This window comes from Budorcas taxicolor, chromosome 5, assembly GCF_023091745.1.
Source record: "Budorcas taxicolor isolate Tak-1 chromosome 5, Takin1.1, whole genome shotgun sequence".
NCBI classification, from domain to species: domain Eukaryota; kingdom Metazoa; phylum Chordata; class Mammalia; order Artiodactyla; family Bovidae; genus Budorcas; species Budorcas taxicolor.
This window is the reverse complement of record NC_068914.1, coordinates 128,776,899-128,798,016: the sequence shown is the minus strand read 5'-3', so window position 1 is coordinate 128,798,016 and position 21,118 is coordinate 128,776,899. Positions and strand designations below refer to the sequence as shown.

Sequence of the window (21,118 nt, the reverse complement as noted above, 5' to 3'; positions counted from 1 at the left end):
GACTTTGAAGTTGAAATTCTGATATGTTAAAATATATACTCTTTTAAGTTATATCCCACAAATAACAAAATTAAATATATGAGCATTAAGTGTGGGTACATTTTGCACAAAATAACAGGGCAATTGAGTGTGATGGAAAATAAAGACACGTTTCACAGTGGAAATGACTTCTGTGCCACTTAGAAAATTGCTTTATAGAAAGGCAGGACTTCTAGGGTGGATCTAGGGTGATCCATCTGCAGCGGGCATTCAGAAATGTACATTCAGAAATGTACTACTTAATAGTCCATGTTCTACTTAATAGTCCATGTTTTGGCCTGGAAGGCAGAGAAGCACTGCCGCCATGTAGAGGCTTGAGAACGATTCTGCTGGGCAAGGCAATTAAGGGGCAGAAGAAAAAATATAATTAGAAATAATTGGGGAACATTTTTCAAAAAGAAATTTTTAGGGTGCTCCAAATTATTTTTTTGATCCAAAGAGTAGACTAATTACAAAAAAAATTCTGCCAGTTCTTAAAAAAGATTAGATAGAGGGGAAAATGACGAAGAATACTGAACTGGAATCCCTAGTAGGCAGGTGGTTAAGAATCCACTTTGCAATGCAGGGAACACCGGTTTGGTCCCTGGTTGGGTAAGTAAGATCCCAGACGGTGTGGGGCAACTAAACCCTCGCACCCCAACCAGAGTCCATCTGCCGCCATGAAAGTCCCCATTGGCCTCGACTAAGATCCAATGCAGCCAAGTTGGTTAATTAACTTTTTTTGTTAAGTTTCTATCTTAGAAAAAAACAACAACAAGAACAATGAACTAAGGGGATGCTGTAAGAAACACAGGACTGGCCGGTGACCCATTTAGGATTTCAGTGTGAGTCACATAGGGGAGGGACACCAAAGTCATGAGATGTGTTTATAGGAAAACTAGCTGGTCTGATTTAAGATTAAAATAATAACTAGCAACCCTCAATAATTACACGGTACTTTCAGGTTTCCAAGACATTCCATAGCCATTTTCGCAGAAAATCCAACAATCCAGGAGTATTTCTAAGCTAAAGAAACTGAGGCTCAAATGATTCACCCAGAGTTTTCATTATTAAGCTCTGGACATCCCTCTACTCTTAGTCCAGAGCTCTTTTTTTTGATATCAGAATTTGAGAGAGGGGTAAATAAATAAATAAATAAATCAGTGAAATTCTCGAGATTTCCTAATGTGAAGAGAGTTCAAACCAGACCTTCCTTCCACCCTCAGCCTTCACCACACTCTCATACTCTGTGCTTCCTCTGCTCAAACCATATGGAATCCTTTAGGGTTCCTCCTTGCTTTCCTACTCAAAATATATAGGTAGAAGGCCTAACCCCCAATGTGAATGTATTTGGAGATAAAGCTTTAACGGAGGTAAAGTTAAATGAGGTTAAAAGGCTGGCGTCCCAATCCTGTTGGGACTGTGGGACTCGGTGCGTGTTCAGCCGTGTCTGACTTTTTGCCACCCCATGAATTGTGGCTCTCTAGGCTCCTCTGTCCATGGAATTTTCCAGGCAAGAATACTGGAGTGGGTTGCAAAATTCTCCTCCAGGGGATGTTCTTGACCCACAGATCAACCCGAGTCTCTTGTGTCTCCTGCACTGGCAGATGGATTCTTTACTGAGCCCCCTGGGTAGTCCTGTTATCCTTATAAGAAGAGACACCAGAGCATATGTGCCCTGCGACCTCCCACTGTAGAGTGACAAAGTGGACACCTACAAGCGAGGAAGTGTGGCATCACCAGAGACCAACTCTGTTCACACTTTGACTATGGACTTCCAGCCTCCAAAACTGAGAAAATGAATTCTGGTATTTTAGGCACCTGATCTGTGGGCCTTCCACGGCAGTCCAGTGATTAAGACTCTGCACTTTCACTGCAGGGGGAAAGTATGGGAAAGCATCTGCCTACAATGTGGGAGACCCGGTTGGGAAGATCTTCCCTGGGTTGGGAAGATCTCCTGGAGAAGGAAATGGCAACCCACTCCAGTATTCTTGCCTGGAAAATCCCATGGAAGGAGGAGCCTGGTACGCTATAGTCCATGGGGTTGCAAAGAGTTGGACACGACTGAGCAACTTCACTTTCACTTAGGAAACTAAGATCCCGAGTTCCTCATCTTTGAAATTCTGTTGTGGCACCAGGCTTCCCTGTGGCTCAGGTAGTAAAGAATCTGCCCACAATGCGGGAGATGTGGGTTCAATCCCTGAATCGGGAAGATCCCCTAGAGGAGGAAATGGCAACCCACTCCACCAGTATTCTTGCCTGGAGAACTCCATGGACAGAGGAGCCTGGCGGACTACAGTCCAGGGGATTGCAAAGAGTCGGACGACTAACACTTTCACTTTCTGTGGCAACACAAACCGATTGAAACATCCCCTCTCTCTAGGTAACACAAACACTTCAATCTCTATTTAAATGTCATCTAACTGTCACTTCAGGAAATGAGCTCCAGTTACAAGCCTAGGTGCGTGTGTTACAGCATCCAGCACTTCCTCAAATGTAGACAAAATACCCATCATGCTTTCTTACAACTGCTATTTAATTCTCTACCACTCAGGCATCTGTGCACTCCATGAAGTGCAGGACCTTCTTTGCCCCAACACAAAGCATCCTCTGTTGTTTATTATACCAGGTACTGACTAGACATTGGATAAACTATTGGCCATCTTAATAAGACATTTATGGAAAAGGGCTATGAAACCAACCTAGATAACTACTTAGGAAATTTGAATTATTTTATTTTTAAAAAGCTGATGTTAATCCTTATCTGTTGAGTTGATGCCATAGAGAACATGTTCCTGTTTCCTGCTTAATTTCCTTTAATGCTGGCCTTCAGACTAATGGGTAGTTAATATATAGACACTGAAAGAATATCATGGGGAAAACAAGAGCTGAGAATTTTCCGAGACCTGCTATAAAACAGGTAGGGGACAGGGCTGAGTTTGTTTCTCAATCCTGTTCAAAGAGAAAGACAATATACATTTAATATTAGACAGGCTAACCATCCAGCTTTTTTTTTTTAATTTTTCAATAAAAATGATGTTAAAATTTAAAAAAGAAAAACACAGTTAAAAGAAAACTAAAGCTCAGGTGAGAAAGACTAGAAGAACACTTTACAATCTAATATTATGTAAAGGCAGTGATAACATACTAATAGCTCACCAGGTTAGAGTAAGGATTAAATTAGATATCTGTTGAAAGTTCCCAGGGTCTGATCTTTTTTATACATCCAATAAATACCAATTTTTACTATTTTTAAATAAATAATACATGATAATAGCAATAATGGTAAATAAATTCAACATATACCAATTTACAGGACATTCAGATGACATTAAAATGATTGTAGATCTGAGCAATGAACTAGTAAGCACTCAGTGTTGGAACCGTGGAGAATGTGTTGGTCCTTGGAAAAAAGGCAAGGATTCCTGTACTGACAATGTGGAAAATATAGGTTGGTAAATGTGAAACATAAATAGAAATTTCAGCATGAATTATTAAGTAAATGGCTAAGAATATGGGATGAGGAAGTACCCAAGGAGAGCCAAAATGAATCACTCTTAGGAAAGCCATGCTTCATTTCCCTTCTAAAGTAACTCAGGATCAAGGGTCAGCAAATTTCAGCCTACTGCCAGTTTTGTTTTTAAGTTTCACTGGAACACATTCTTTCATTCATGTGTGGCCTATTGCTGTTTTTTTGCTACAAAGGCAGAGGTGAATAGTTGCAAGGAACGCAAAGCCAAAAATATTTAACTACCTGGCTTCCCAGGTGGTGCTAGTGGTAAAGAACCCACCCACCAATGCAGGAGACATCAAGAGACGTGGGTTCAAGCCCTGGGTCAGGAAGATCTGGAGGAGGGCATGGTAACCCATTCCAGTATTCTTTCTTGGAGAATTCCATGAACAGAGGAACCTAGCAGGCCACGGTCCACAGGGTCACAAAGAACTGGACACAACTGAAAACACTCAGCATGTACACACACACCTGGCCTTTAACAGAAAATGTCTGCCAGCCCTTTCTCTGGATGCCAGGAAAATGCCACAGGATGGTATCGCCCCAGAACCAGGGTCCCCTCACTGACCTAGCCTCAGTGCTCAGACCTGGACAGCAGGATTCCATCCAGATTGGTTAGTGGACTGAGCCAAGCAAGGCACTGGGCTTGGAGCTGAGCAACAGGTAAGACCAACAGAGGGAGCTGGCAACTGCAGTAGCCTCAGCCTGTGAGTTGGCTGATGAAGGGGGAAGGATGCCACCCTCACGAAAGAGCCCTCTCGGTGACATGAATGTCAGGTGGAGAACCGCAAGCCAAGGAGCAAGGCGGGGGGTACTTGGATGTCCCTCCATCCTGTACATGGCACTGCCTGCTGACACTGTCACCTTCAGAAGTAGATGCATGATAGAAGTAGAATTGGGGAAATCTTGTGACTATTTGATCAGTTTCCTTTTCCTTCTAGATCACTGACATCAGCTTAGAAATACACCATCTCACCTCTAGCCTCAAAAAAACAATCTCCCTTCATCACCTGCCCCCCTGCCAAGTACCCACCCGTCTCTGCTGCACTACAGCGCAGAATTCCTCACAAGATGAATGCATACTCACAATCACAACCTCCCTCCTCTCATCCTCCACTAGTCCACAACATTCAGGCTTCCAGTCCCACTACCCCACTGAAAGATGTTTAAGATCCCCAAGGACTCCACGTTGTCAAATCCAGTAATCAGGTCTTGGGCTTCGTGGCACTGGTCCTGTGGGTGGGACTCGCCACAGTTCACTGCGTCTCCATGTTCTTCATTTGGCACAGGACACCAAGGCCTCTTGTTTTTCTTTCTACTTTCCAGGCTGCTACTTCTCAGACCCCTTAGCTGATTCCTCTTCCTCTCCCTTTCTCTACATGCTGGCCTGCCTCAGATCTCATTCCTTGCTTCTTAACACCTCTCTCTACAGCTATTTCCTTGATAACCTCATCCAAGCCCCAGACTGTAAAGGCATTTTATACTAAAGATAAGAATGTAGCACTTAAACTCCCAAATCTCTCCTGAATTCCAGTCTGGTGTATCCACCCACCAACTTGATATCACTGGCTGAAAGTCCCACAACCAAGACTGAACTCTTGATTCTACCCATCGTCACTCCAACAAATAAAATCCTCTCCTTCACGTTCCCTCATCCCAACAATTGGTCACTAACCAGCAGTAATGGCCCCAAAGCAAAACTGGACATCTTTCCTCTTACTCTTATAAAAATCTAAGCAAATTTTGTGAGCTGTAATGAATATCCTTGAATGTCTGTCTTTATATGCACTAGGGGATACGTCTATAGCATAAATGCTGTAAAGTCTGCACTTTTTAAAGGTCCAAATTCAATTTTTCCTATGCTGCACACTGTATCAATGAATTACAGTTCTTATGTCTGTTATATTGACAACATAATGGTTGATCAATAGGACACTGGTTATATAAATGACACCACTCTTTCACAGATTCTAAGATGTCTACTTTTTCACATTTAATATGTCAAAAATCTGGGCACAGCATTTTATAATTGCTACTGGCTAAGGAGCAATCATGGGAAAGTTGTTCAGACTTAGAATAGCTGTTCATACTGATGGCAATTCCAATAGTCTATGGGCATTGGTGAGGCTACAAATGTTGAATAGGCCATATAGAATGTCTTCAAAAAACTGCATCTGATTTAGCACCAAAAAATTACTACAAAGAAGCAAAACAGGAATGGGACATGTATTTGGTATTAGTGAAACAAATATGTGTATTAATGTTCAGTTCAGTTCAGTTCAGTCGCTCAGTTGTGCCTGACTCTTTGCAACCCCATGAATTGCAGCACACCAGGCCTCCCTGTCCATCACCAACTCCCGGAGTTCACTCAGACTCACATCCATCGAGTCCGTGATGCCATCCAGCCACCTCATCCTCTGTCGTCCCCTTTTCCTCCTGCCCCCAATCACTCCCAGCATCAGAGTCTTTTCCAATGAGTCAACACTTTGCATGAGGTGGCCAAAGTACTGGAGTTTCAGCTTTAGCATCATTCCTTCCAAAGAACACCCAGGACTGATCTCCTTTAGAATGGACTGGTTGGATCGCTTTGCAGTTCATGGGACTCTCAAGAGTCTTCTCCAACACCACAGTTCAAAAGCATCAATTCTTTGGTGCTCAGCTTTCTTCACAGTTCAACTCTCACATCCATACATGACCACTGGAAAAACCATAGCCTTGACCATACAGACCTTTGTTGGCAAAGTAATGTCTCTGCTTTTGAATATGCTCTCTAGGTTGGTCATAACTTTCCTTCCAAGGAGTAAGTGTCTTTTAATTTCATGGCTGCAGTCACCATCTGCAGTGATTTTGGAGCCCCAAAAAATAAAGTCTGACACTGTTTCCACTAATCCCCATCTATTTCCCATGAAGTGATGGGACCAGATGCCATGATCTTCGTTTTCTGAATGCTGAGCAAGCCAACTTTTTCACTCTCCTCTCACTTTCATCAAGAGGCTTTTTAGTTCCTCTTCACTTTCTGCCGTAAGGGTGGTGTCTCTGCATATCTGAGGTGATTGATATTTATCCCGGAAATCTTGATTCCAGCTTGTGCTTCATCCAGCCCAGCATTTCTCATGATGTAATCTGCATACAAGTTAAATAAGCAGGGTGACAATATACACCCTTGACGTACTCCTTTTCCTATTTGGAACCAGTCTGTTGTTCCATGTCCAGTTCTAACTGTTGCTTCCTGACCTGCATACAGGTTTCTCAAGAGGCAGGTCAGGTGGTCTGGTATTCCCATCTCTTGAAGAATTTTCCACAGTTTATTGTGATGCACACAGTCAAAGGCTTTGGCATAGTCAATAAAGCAGACATAGATGTTTTTCTGGAACTCTCTTGTTTTTTTTGATGATCCAGTGGATGTCGGCAATTTGATCTCTGGTTCCTCTGCCTTTCCTAAAACCAGCTTGAACATCTGGAAACTACCACACAATTGCACTCATCTCACATGCTAGTAAAGTATTAATGTTAAACAGTGCAATTCAATATTTTCTTGCAAAGCAACAACCAAGTCTTCTAATGGGACCTATGGTCAGCAGAAACCCATAAGATAATGCTGTTAGCTTTTGTTATTAAGATACATGTAAAAATAAATATGCCTGTCACAAGTTGAGCAGTGCATCTGATGGCAGGAGAAACTACAGATTTTCTCATAAAACAATATGCATTTCAAAAAATGAGAGACAGGTATGACTCATTCACAATCACTCAGCACTATCTAGAAAAGTGCCGTGCCATGGTGTAATTGGCAATGTATTTCCATATCAGTGCATAAAACAGTGCTGCCTCATAATTTATGGCATCCTATATTCAACTAAGTATGGCATAATGTACAATGAAATAGCTTACAGTTAGGAAAATGAGAGCAAAAAGTGGACAAACTGATATTTTAACGGTAAAAGACTCGTAAAGGCACTTCATAAAAGGATTTCTGACAGTCAGTATGTGAAAAGGTACTCAACATAATTTGGCCTCAGAGAAGAGAAAATTAAAACCACAAAGAGATAAGGCCACTGAATGGGCAAAATTACTAAGATAACACCAATGTTAGCAGGAATATGAGGCAAATGGAACTTTCATACGTTGCTGGTGGGAGTGAAATGGTACAAACACTTTAAAAAACTGGCAGTAGTTAGTAAAGACATAGATATATTTTTATATATCATATATAATTATATGTGTGTATGAATATCACCTCTGGCCCAGCAATTCATCTCTGAGGTACACTAAAGAGATGTATGTATGTATGTCTACCATAAGATACATTCAAAGATGTGCAGAACAGCTTTATTTAGAACAGTTGGAAATAACTCAAATGTCCATTTGTAGACATGTGGCCCCAGGGGAGTAGGGATGGCTGCATGACTGTACTAGGGAGGGTAGGAGAGGTGAAAGGAAAGGATTTAAAAGAGTGTCAAGTGTCCTAGACATATTCTAATCTTAATAGGGTGTTGGGTCCTCAGATTTTCATTTTTATCTTTTAAAACCTTGTGTGTTGGGGGGTGGGGGCAGGGTGGGTGGGAGTCAGTGTGTTTCATGTAGTTTTTAAAAATCTTGATTACTGGCAAAAATTGAAGAAAGAATTACTGCCATCTTATAAAAAAGAAGGCTAATACTTAACATACAAACAAATGTAAGCAGGTATGGGTGTGTATATTTATCAATATGTATCTCTAGAAGGATATGAGAAAACTGGCAACAGGAATTGCTTAGAAGAAGGTGAACAGTGGACTCTGGATCAGAATAAGAGTAGGAAGGAAACTTTCTTTCCAATGTATACTTTTGATACTATTTTAATTTTTGACCAAGGTTTTCCTTCCCTCAAATCCCTCCCCGCTTAAAATTCCAGAAATACACTGGCAAGTTGCATGTGAAAATTGATATTCTTAAACTCAGAAGCATTGTGAATGAAATTTAGACTTAGCATGACTATACATCTGTGTTATTGGATACATGTTACATACTGTAAAATACACAGTACAATATAGAAAATCTGCAGTGATTATTGTCAAATATAATTGAGAGCAAGAAAGCTGAGAGCTCAGGGAAGGAAACAAAACAGACACAAAGGCAGACTTAACATTATTACAAGATGGGGGGCAGGGGGGTGCTTCCCTGGTGGCTCAGTGGTAAAGCATCTGTCTGCCAATGCAGGACACACAGGTTCAATCCCCGATCCAGGAAAATCCCACATGCCTCAGAGCACCTAAGCCTGCTGTGCCACAACCATTGAGCCTGTGCTCCAGAGCCATTCTCTGCAGAAGCCAGGCAACGAGAAGCGTGTGCGCTGCAACTAGAGAAAAGCCCATGAAGCAAGAAAGACCCAGGACAGCCAAAAATAAAGAAATAGTTTTAAAAAAGATGGGGTGCAGGGTTAAAGTGGAGATTGGCATTGTCCTGCTTGTCAAAATAAGCTACCAAAGAAAAGAAAAAAAAATAGGAAAGAAATTATTAGTCCCATCTGAGTTACATTTCCATAAGCACTCTTATAGAATCACACCCCCACTTCTTCACAAAAGTGACCTCCATCTACCAATACATTCATTCATGGATCTGACACTCCACAAGCTCCATGAGACACTGAGTTCCACGAAGGCAGGGAGGTGGTTTTGCTTAGCACCGCATTCCAAGACCAGCCCATAAGGGATGCTGCAGAACAGAGCAAAGGGGTTCTGATTTCACCTGGGTAGCCTCAGTTTCTTCATCTCTAAAGCGATGCCAATGGCACCTCCTCACGGGGCTGCTGTCAATTTGTGCAGGAAGAGCCCTATGCGTCGTGCCCAGCACTCAGGAGAGCTTCACAATGTCAGGGGATGGATATGATAGCAGACTGGACCACTGTGTTTCATCAGAAAAACAGGATTTCCCTGAACAAAAGGAGGCAGGACTTTCTTGAGATTGAAAAGTAAGGTGAGCCTAGGGTATCTTTCAGGGAAATGTTAACTCTTTCAGCAATTCACTAAGTTATGTATTTTCAAACTGCTCATTGCAGTATCATATAAGGGGACAGGGAAGTGAAATCCCAGTAAACGAACCAGGACAAAATGTAGTACATGTCCAGCGTGGGGAACTCAATAGAGTTAGAAGTCATGGACTGTCTCTCCCAGAATAATGGAAATAAAACCAAAAATAAACACAAGGGACCTACTTAAACACAAAAGCTTTTGCACAGCAAAGGAAACACAAAACAAAAAGACAACCCACAGATTGGGAGAAAATATTTGCAAATGATATGACCGTTGGGATTAGTCTCCAAAATTTACAAACAGCTCGTGACACTTAACAGCACCAAAACAAACAACCCAATTGACAAATAGGCAGAAGACCTCAACAGACATTTCTCCAAAGAAGACATACAGATAGCCAGTAGGTACATGAAAAGATGCTCAACATTGCTAGTTATTTGAGAAAGACAAATCAAAACTAAAATGAGATATCACCTTACACCAGCCAGAATGGCTATCATCAAAGAGTCCACAAATAATGCTGGAATGGGTGTGGAGAGAAGGGAATCCTTCTCCACTTTTGGTGGGGATGTAAACTGGTACAGCCACTGCTGCTGCTGCTGCTGCTAAGTCGCTTCAGTCGTGTCCGACTCTGTGCGACCCCATAGATGGCAGCCCACTAGGCTCCTCTGTCCCTGGGATTCTCCAGGCAAGAACACTGGAGTGGGTTGCCATTGCCTTCTCCAGGTACAGTCACTAGGGAGAACAGAATGGAAGCTCCTTAAAAAAATAAAAATACACTTATCATATGACCCTGATATCCCACTCCAGGGCATCTATCCAGAGAAAAATATGACCCCAAAATATACATGCACCCCAATCTTCATTGCAGCACTGCTTACAATAACCAAGACATGGAAGCAACCTAAATGCCCATGGAATGGATAAATGAGAGAGGAATGGATAAAGATGTGGGTGTGGGTGGGTGGGTGTGTGTGTGTGTGTGTGTGTGTGTGTGTGTCTATAGAGAGAGAAAGAAGTTTGCAGCAACATGGATGGACACAGAGAGTATCATTCTGAGTGAACTAAGTCAGACAGAAGGAGAAATATCATATAAGATCCTTATTATGTGAAATCTGAAAAGAAGTAATAGAAATGAACTTACTTCCAAAACAGATTCACAGACTTTGAGAATGAACTTCTGGTTGCCGGGGGGAAGATGGGAGAAAGGGACAGTTAGGGATGGACATCTGCACACTGCTATATTTAAAATGGATAACCAACAGTGACCTGCTCTATAACATATGGAACTCTGCTCAATGTTATGTGGCAGCCTAGATGGGAGGGGAGTTTGCGGGAGAATGGATACATGTATATATATGGCTGAGTCCCTTTGCTGTTCACCTAAAACTATTACAACATTGATTGTTAATTGGCTACAGTCCAATACAAAATAAAACATTTTTTAAAAAAGGTGATGGACTGGACCTATACATAATAACCTGGATAGAAATGAGAAACACAGCATGGAGGGAAAACATTAAGAGACACAGTGAGGTGTGTGGGACAAAACCATTTATATAAATTTTAATTATGGGGGCCCAAAGTAATAAGATGGAGAAGGCAACGGCACCCCACTCCAGTACTCTTGCCTGGAAAAGCCCAAGGACGGAGGAGCCCGGTGGGCTGCAGTCCATGGGGTTGTTAAGAGTCGGACACGACTGAGCGACTTCACTTTCACTTTTCACTTTCATACATTGGAGAAGGAAATGGCAACCCACTCCAGTGTTTTTGCCTGGAGAATCCCAGGGACCGGAGAGCCTGGTGGGCTGCTGTCTATGGGGTTGCACAGAGTCGGACACGACTGAAGCGACTTAGCAGCAGCAGCAGCAGCAGCAGCAAGGTAATAAGAGATACTTAAAACACGTATAAACCAAAAGAATGTTCATTCAATACATGAGAATGATTTCCAGAGACTGAAAGAAGGGATAGAAAAGGGAATAAAAAAAACAAACAGATGGTCACATTCTGCCCCAAAATGGTAAGTGGTATGAACTGAGGGGTATCATTATTAACTAAGTGCACCAACACTTCAAAGTAAAAATAAAGAGAATAACAAATAGCTATCATCTCCTGTGACAATGCTGAAAGAACAAGAACAGCCTCAAGAGGATTGGGGAGTGGCCTGATAATAGCAAGCTGATCATCGCAGACCAAAATCAATGCAAATAAGCTGTATCTCTAAAAACAGATAATTGAGATTTGAAGATACTAAAAAGGGGGCTGTTAATACAAAACATGTTAACAGTTATGCAAGTAAGATTTTAAGGTGGTTTATAACAGCAAAATGAGATACATATATAATCTCAAAAAGGACTGTGAAAGAATACATTAAAAGTATGGACAAAACCCAAGTGAATGATTACAAATTACTGCTCTGATAACCAGTTTTCAAATCTGTTCGGATTCTTTCATTTAGAGGCTAATTGTGAAGGGAAAAGAGGATAAGATGTATAAGCATAAATAAACAAGTGCTATGAATAAAGGGAATTCTTTTCATGGAAACTGTTATGACTATAGGTAAAATTATATATGGAATATAAAGACTTTACAAGGTGATAAAAGGAAAAGAATGACAGGTCCATGAATTTTTTTAATTTAAATATGATTTCAGGTTTTATCTAATTTTGAATTAACAAGCAGCAGCAGTTTGAAACACTCCAGCTTTTAATTTCTAAGTTCTTAACTACCTGTAAATATTTCAGAAGATATTGATTTAGATGATGCCGAAATTCGCTTTTTTAAAATTTATTTTTGGTTCTGCTGGGTCTTCACTGCCATGTGGACTTTTACTCTCTAGTTGTGGTGGCTTCTCCTGTTGTGGAACACGGGCTCTAGAGTGCACGGGCTTCAGCAGTTGCAGCGCTAGGGCTCAGCAGTTGTGGTTCCCGGGCTCCAGAGCACGGGCTCAACAGTTGTGCTGCACAGGCTTTGGGATCTTCCCGGACCGGGGATTGAATCCAGGTTTCCTGCATTGGCAGGAAGATTTTTTTACCACTGAGCCACCAAAATTCTCTTTTAATATCAGAATATGTTTGGGATCATGAATGATTTTAGTCTCTATATTTTACAAAAAGCTTATGTAATACTGTTCAGTATTTTTTTTTAATAATGTAAACTTCAGAAAAAAATTTTTTTCAACAATCTCTACTCACTGGCTATTTAATTAGTTAATTAATTAGTTATTAATACATGTCCCAATAAATACTCTTCTGTTTATTACCATCCTAAATCTCAAAGGATTTTAGTAATGAATCCAATTGTTATCAAAAAAGGCCGGAAGACGTGAAGAATTACACAAAAACACTGGTACATAGGTATTAGGACTTTCCTGTAGCTCAGATGGCAAAGAATCGGCCTGCAATACAGGTGACCCAGGTTCGATCCCTGGGTCAGAAAGATCCTCAGGAGAAGGGAATGGCTATCCACGCCAGTATTCTTGCCTGGACAATCCCAGGGACAGAGGACCCTGGCAGGCTACAGTCAATGGGGTCGCAAGGAGTCAGACTTAGGTAAAATAATTTTTAAAATGAAGAAACTGTTGATTATAAGACACGTAAAGAAGCACAGTACCTTTGAAAATGTAATGAAATTCATAAGTTGGTATCAGAGTTACTCTCAGATTATATGGCAGCTACTAAGCCTTACTGAGTGTGAGAAGCAGTAATTAATAACAGTCTATGTCACAGCTCAGGAAAGTGAAAACAACACTTCTGCCCTTAGGATGAAGTGAAATTTTCAAAGATAAAAATATTTCCACCTTGGTACTAGTTTGCAGTTCCTGGAGGAAATAAAGTGTTAAAGACTGCGAGACGTATTTTTAATTCTTTCACAAGACTTGGGATGGCGATTCTATGGCAAGTTTTTTAAAAATCTCTGGAGACTTTATTTAAAAGCAGAGTGTTTGATCTTGGATCCACGGATTGAGATTATTTAGGTTGAGCTGGGGCCCAGTAGAAATATGTCTTTTGAAGAATACAGAATATTCTCTATACACAAGTGGGTGCCATACCAGAGACTAGAGACCTAGTACAAAGTTGGTGGTTACATCACTTTAAACATTACCCGACTCAAAGTAACTCTTAGATAAAAGACCCACTTAATCACTTAAGATAACCATGAAAAGAAAATGAAATGACAGATGTTAGCCAGATGCTGCACAGAAGACCAAAATACCAGAAAACAGATATAGAGGCGGTCCTGCAATTCTGTGAAGGCAGAGACAAGACAGAGCCATCAGAGAAGCAAGCAACATAAAAAGGCAAGAAAAAGTTAGTCGTCCCAGACAGAAGAATCCCACTGACCTGGAACCCATGGGCACCAACCAATCCTCCCGCCTTCATCTCATGTATCAGATGTAGATACCATGCAAAGGCAATGTGTGATCATTACCAGACTGAACTATACAACATTTGTGTGGTCTGCAAATGTTTAAATCTATTTGCTTTACTGAATGCTATTTGTAACATGCTCATTCTGAATGCCTGGTGATTGTTTTTTTCCTGCCTGTACCATGAATTAGAAGATTCTAGTTGATATAAACATAGCAACCAAACATAAACAATGCTGACATCAAATGCTATCAGTTTTCTCTTTCAATTCTTAGCTTACTAATTGGAAAGCAGATATTTAAAAATTCTTGATTCAGAGGTTCAAAGTATGATCAAATATATAAGCTGATAGAGTACCATGGGAGGGGACTATTTGGCAGGATTTTTGTCACTGAGGTTCTTAAATTTGGTTGAGCAACAGAATATTCAACTGGAATATCTTGGGATTGGTATAAATATGTATATTTTAAACAATATCTGGGTAATTCATATGAAAATATTTGAAGACCATCAATAAAGTGAATTATTGGGAGTATCAGCCAGACTATAGAATCAGACTTAAAAGCTTGTCTAACTCTACATTACAGAATTTCAGGAGCCTAAAGACTTGACTAAATCACAGAACTAGGTATATTAGAAAACTACAGACCAATAACTTTCATAAGCACTGACACAAAAGTCCTTAACAAAATATTTGCAAAATGCATACAGCAAAATATAATGTAAATTATTCACCATAATCAAGTAGGATTTAGCCCAAGAATACAAGTTTGTTTTAACATCTAAAGATGAGTTAATATGATACATTATAATGGAATTAAGGACAAAACCACATTATCATGTCAAGACATTTTAAAAAAGCATTCAACAGAACCCAGCCTCCATTTATGACAAAAACTCTCAACAAACTAAGACTGGAAGAATCAGATCTTAGAATGGGAAAGCACCCCAGATCACTAGAAGGTAGTGGTTTGAAAGTTTTAAAAACTGCTTCTTCCTACTGGAGTGGGTTGCCATCTCCTTCTCCAGGGGATCTTCCCAACCCAGGGATTGAACCGAGGTCTCCTGCATTGCAGGTAGACATTTTACCATCTGAGCCACCAGGGAAGCCCTTTTAAAACTCAATAATATTAAAATATCAGAAACTAAGGAGAAGATGACTCTAAATTATTCCAATTCTGTAACAGTTATTAGGAAGACTGCAATTTATGAAATTCATTATCCAGATGATTAATAGTTTTTCAAAAGGCATCAAAAGAATGCCAAAGGACCACTTACGTACCTATCCTCTGGCCTTATATATCTCTCTATTGCTTACATTCATATGACTCAGTGGAAATATGGTAACCATACAATTGCCCCAGAGAGAGAAAAATGCCTCTACTATAGCAATGCCCTGTCCCATTTTCCATACGCCACACCTTCCTCATCCACCATCTACAATCAGTCTCCCCCCTCACATCACCCATTCTCCATAGGGCCTAACCCTGCTCAGCAGAGGAAGGAGACAGGGACAAGGTCTTTATATTTTATATCACACACTCACCCACACAGATGGCCGTGGTCACTTCAAGTATGTCCTTCTTTTGAAAGGTCAGCAACCGGTAGACTGAATGACTGGGAGATCTCTTAGCCACGTGGTTTAAACCTGTCTCTCTAGCTCTCAAGTATTTCCTTGATACCCACTGTGAACTTTATTTTCAACATTTTCTATGGGAGAAGAATGTCCTTCACTCCCACTCCTTACCAAGTAATCCCAAGACTTCAAGAAAATGAAGATTAAAAAACAGGAGATCGCTCTCCTCCAAATTTCAAAACCATGACCACTCTTACCTTGGAGGAGAACTACCCAGATAGGTCAACTGAGGAGACTGCGGTTAGTCTTAGGGAAAGGCAAACAGCCTCGGTCCTTGCTTTACTCATTTATGTTGGTGGCTGTGGCTGTGTTTGTACCACGTGTCAGCGCTGAGTAGTGTCAGAAACCATATGGCTCACAAAGCTTAAAATACTGACTATCTGGCCCTTTAAAGTAAATGTTTACAGTCTTAATGATCAAGGGAAAGGAGCATCAGTGATGCTACTGGGGGGTTATTTCAAACTTCGTACTAGAAGTTTCACACAAGCATAAACAATGATAATCGCCCACCAAAGTACCCCGAAATAGGAAGTCGGTCTGCACCTCAGTTCCAATGAACGTAGGACGGATATATAGACTCGCAGATGTTGAGTAGGGGACCCATTCCTCATCCAATTTCACAAGCTGCTGAATACACTCTAAAAGCTCTTTCTTGTCAAACGCCTGAAGGAATGAAAAACAATGAATAATGCAACGTTTTTCCACTGTAGCAGTAAGAACTGATCCTCCTGAGAACTTTGACTGTTAAAAAAAAGTACTAAGAAGGAGATCCCTGGAGGTCCAGTGGTTAGGACTTGGTGCTTTCACTGCAGTGACCCAGGTTCAATCCCTGGTCAGGGAACTAAGGTTGTGCAAAGCCAAGTAGTACGGACCAAAAAAAAAAAGTACCAAATATAAGTAAGCCAATAGATAAATAAAATTTATAACTAATAATATAAAACCAAGCAATTTTTTCTGTGACTTTTCCTCCTCAAATTGTGATGGAATGATAGATTGGTCACATAAGGAAGATAAATAAGTGGTTCCCTACCTCTTACCAAACCCAAATACCAACTGTAGTTGATGACATACTTAAATGTGAGAAAACATTAATATTTCTATAAAACAAAAATACAAAGCATCACTGTCACCTTAAACCAGAATTCTTAAATAAAAGACATAAAGCATAAATCATTAAGGGAAAAAACGGACAAAATTTGACTATTTAAAACTTAAGATCTGCTATTCTTCAAAAGATAAAAAAAGTGACACACTGGGTGAAGTTTTTTGGTAGTATAACCAACAAAGGATAGTAACTGGAAAACGTTAAGATAACCTGAAAATCAGTAAGAGACCAATGATACAATAAGAAAATGGGTAAAAGCGAAGAGTAATTTATTTCACGAAGGTGAAAAAGGGTTTTATGTACTAAATAGGTGACAGCTTATAAAATAAGTAGTTTCTACTTACTTGGCAGGGCAAAGAAACATACTTTCAGAGAGATGTGATGGTTTATTCAAGGTAGACATGAGTCAGAAACACATATGAATAGAGTTCATGACATCAGGATTTGGCTACGAAGTACTAACTTGTAATAGCAATCACAGTGTAGCAGCGTTACAGAAATCAGGACTGCCAATCATCTGGGACATACCAGCTCCCTGTGTCAAGTACAGGGTTTCTGTTACTCCTGTCTAGAGGTAAGATTTAGTGGAAAGAACTTGACTAGGGATTTAAAAACTTACATCAACGTTCTTACCCTGTCCCTTTATTCTGTGTGAGTTTAAGCAAGTCATCTAACCTCTCTGGGCTTGAGCTTTTTAATCTGTGCAAAGGTGCTGCTAAAATTTACAAGGCATACCTTCTTGGCAGTGGCTCACTGCTACGATTGAAAATGCAAAGAATGTAAAACCACATAACGCAGTTTGTGGCAGCGTTGATGTCCAATAAATGTTACTTCCCTTTTCTTCTGTCCCCATTTTAAAAGGATTTCCCAATGATTTGTCTGTAACGGGTAAAGAGTAGAACTAGGACTGAATTGAAAGAAATTACCTGAATGTTCCTTCTGCTACTATACTATGGCCTCTGAAGAAAGTGGGTAAAGCATGGGTTCCAAAAGGAAGAAGGGCTTCCCTGGTAGTCCAGTGGTTAAGAATCCACCTTCCAATGTAGGAGACGTGGGTTCAATCCCTGGTAGGGGTACTAAGATCCCACATGCTGTGGGGCCACTAAGCCTGTGTGCCACAACGAAGAATCCGCACAGCCAAAATAAAATAAAAAGGAAGAAGACGGAAGAGCCTGGCTAAAAAAAGAGTCATCACTTGAGTTTCTTCAACTGAAGACCTTCAGGTGAAGGTCAGGGACAAATGAAATATCTCAATGGAGAAAAGACTTCTTTCAGTTTAGAAAGGCAGCCTGTTCACCTCTCGGGGAATGAAAGTAATCTAAGTTACCTCCTACCTAGGCATGAACCTTAGGGTCTTCCAACCCACCTCAGAATGAATTCTGCTCCATAACAAACAATGGTATAGTCAGAAACCAGTGGCTATGAGAAAACATTTTTATATCCTTTAAAAAAAAAAGTTAATAAAACTTGGGGTAAAATGTCAAAACAACCAATTAAATTGCTGCATACTTTTTAGTAGCATCTTAAGCAATTAGGGAAAACTGCCTAATTATCTGTATAGTACACCATATTTCATACTACAATTTCATATAGTCTTTAAATTTTATTATTTCAGTTTGAGGCATAATTTTTCCTTGTCCTATTATCTTCCACATACACATTAAATCCTCACAGACACTCATAAAGAAATAGATTGTGGAATTGCCAGACGGTTACTTCTTGCATTTTTACCTCACTGATTGAAAAAACAGACCAGAAATAACTTCAGTACTCATATGATTTATAGCAAATACTGATCTAAATATTCAGCAATGTTTCATTTGGTGGAATTCAGTGACCCATTACAAGAGAAATTCCTAATTTACATACCGGCAAAGTGGCCCTCATAGCAGATCGGTACATCCTATCCATGTTGAGGTTTGGCCGAAACAGACGAATTTTATTATCTACTCCCCGAAATGCCTTCAATCCTTCAAATAACTGAAGATAAAAGAAAAATAAATGTTAGAAGGTAAATAAATGAAAACAATCCCCATGTTCTGAAAACTGACTTTTCTATGGCTCTTCATCACCTTCACCATGTAAAGCTATTGACACAGACCCTAAATCTAGAAAAGCCAGACAGACTGGTTTTAGTCCCTGGGATAAAAAGAAGTCCCTTTATCACCAAGATCTGGAGGGAATTCAGAGTTATGCTTTGTACTGCAGGAGCTGGATGGTTAAATAACACACACATCTACACAATGTGGACTGACTGCCTACAAAACAGAAATGGAATCAAAGACCCCATAGTACCCTGCCCCCAACCCATCCCAAAACACCCTGTATCTTTTCATTTTATCTGGCTCCTATGAACTCTGGAGAGTGGATATCTATGTGACTGGAGGTGGTTCAGCCTCCCAAATCACAGAAACCAAGCAGCTCAAGACTCTTGCTAGGGCAATGCCACCTTCTTAGGGTGGGGCCACAAACAAAATGCTGAGGAGGGATATGAAAAGACTTTGAAGTTAGTGCATATTGATAAATATATAGAAAAGAGGAAAAATCGAACATTTTAATGGGAATTTTTTTGTGTGATAAACTATTTGAGAAAAGAATCTAAAAAGGATGAATGTATGTATATGTATAGCTGAATCATGTTGTTGTAGACCAAAAGCTGACACCACATTGTAAATGAACTATACTTCAGTAAAAATTTTTTTAAAAAAGGGAAATTTCTACCACAGGTTCTCTAAGTGATTGATATAACAAACAGGTTAAAACAAATAAAAATATGGATGATTTGAACAACAGGAACAACAAACTAACTTAGTGGACACAGAGCCCTGCACATACTACCTGCAGAAGGCATGTTCTTTTCACATGTTTAAGATAAGCTAGATATCAAAAGCAAAAATATAACCATAACATATACACATTTTAGAAAAAAAGAAACCCATTACTTAATATTAAAGAGTGAGTTAAAGAAGAAGAAGAATGGAAATTAGAAAATATGCTAAGCTGAATGAGAATGAAAAATAGGGCCTTCAGATGCTTACAGGCTCAAAGCTTACAAGAGAAAAGAAATACAAATTCTGGAGCACAACCAAAAAGCAAAAGAGGAGATGTTTTGCTGAAGTGCAAATATGTGGTTAATTTATTAACTGTAATAAGACTAGAGCTTTGGTTAAAAGATATGGTTGTCAGATTAATTCAGTTGATAACTCTGAAACAAAAAAGCATAAAAAGCAATGTCATATAAACACTTTTAAAAATGAAGCCAGTGAAGTTACATTGCTAAATATATAACAAAACAAACTTTCAGACAAGAAGCACTGCTGGAAATAAAGAAGGTATGTAACTTTATAAGGTTCAATTTATTTCAGTTTAAAAATTGTACACATTTGATATAGGTTCAAATTTACATAAAGATTATACGATAATGTCATTGAATAATGAAGATGCAAAATATACAAAGGATAACAGTCTAACTAAGCTGGATTTATCCCAAGAACAGTCAATGGTTTAACATTAGAAAATATATGAAATTCACTATATTAATAGTTTATGTGAAAAAACTATATATCATCCCACTGATATAATAAATGCACCTGATAAAACCAAACATTCATTTATGATTTTTAAAAAAAGTTTCCTCAATAACTAAGGAAAAATAGAATCTTCTTTAAGTGATAAAGGCTTTCTTCAATAAATTTGAAACAAATATTATATTTAAAATGGCAATTTTTAAAAAAGTATAGTTGATTTACAATGCATTAGTTTCAGCATCAGGTATGCAACAAAGTGATTCAGTTTATATATATATACACACACACACATATATATATATATATCCTTTTTCAGACTCTTTTCCATTATAAGTTATTACAAGATATTGAATAGTTTCCTGTGCTATAGTAGGTCCTTGTTGTTTATCTATTAAAGTGATAAAATTTAAAGCTTTTTCTTCAGATTGAGGCCATCACACATTGCCTCCTGTAACTACGAATACTTGAAATCAATACTGCACTACCAATAAAGTAAAGCAAGGGTCATGAAATAAGGCCAGGGGATCTTTCCGACCCAGGGATCAAACCCGCATCTCTTATGTCTCCTGCATTGGCAGGAGGGTTCTTTACCACTAGTATCGCTTGAGAAACCCTGAAATAGAAGTATAAAGTTAGGAGAAGAAAAAAACTGTCATAGATCTTGAGACACAGAAAAGATTAAACGTAGAAAATCCACAAAAACTGACATAATCTTCTGAAATTATCTGTTTAGGCAAGGTAACCAGATAAGAAACTATATTCCCATATAACAGCAGCAGTTAGGGAAAAAAAACACTATTTAAGGTAGAATTAAAACCAATTCCTAGGTGGGAAAAATCTAACATAAGTGAAAGACATAAGGAAAATATAAAACTTACCAAGTCATTTAAGACCTAACTAAAGCAGAAAGCAATCTCATATTCATAGACTGAAAGATTCTATA

At 39.4% G+C, this 21,118-nt stretch overlaps 1 protein-coding gene across 1 annotated transcript in view; it reads right to left on the bottom strand.

The window, feature by feature from the left end:
• The window catches only part of BCAT1 (branched chain amino acid transaminase 1), a 71,284-nt gene that overhangs the window by 31,922 nt on the left and 18,244 nt on the right, over positions 1-21,118 (bottom strand). The window contains exons 4-5 of the mRNA XM_052640614.1: positions 18,518-18,628; positions 16,087-16,206 (exon numbers count right to left, since the gene is read on the bottom strand). Of these exons, the coding sequence (XP_052496574.1) occupies positions 16,087-16,206; positions 18,518-18,628 (231 nt within the window). The remainder of the gene's footprint in view (positions 1-16,086; positions 16,207-18,517; positions 18,629-21,118) is intronic.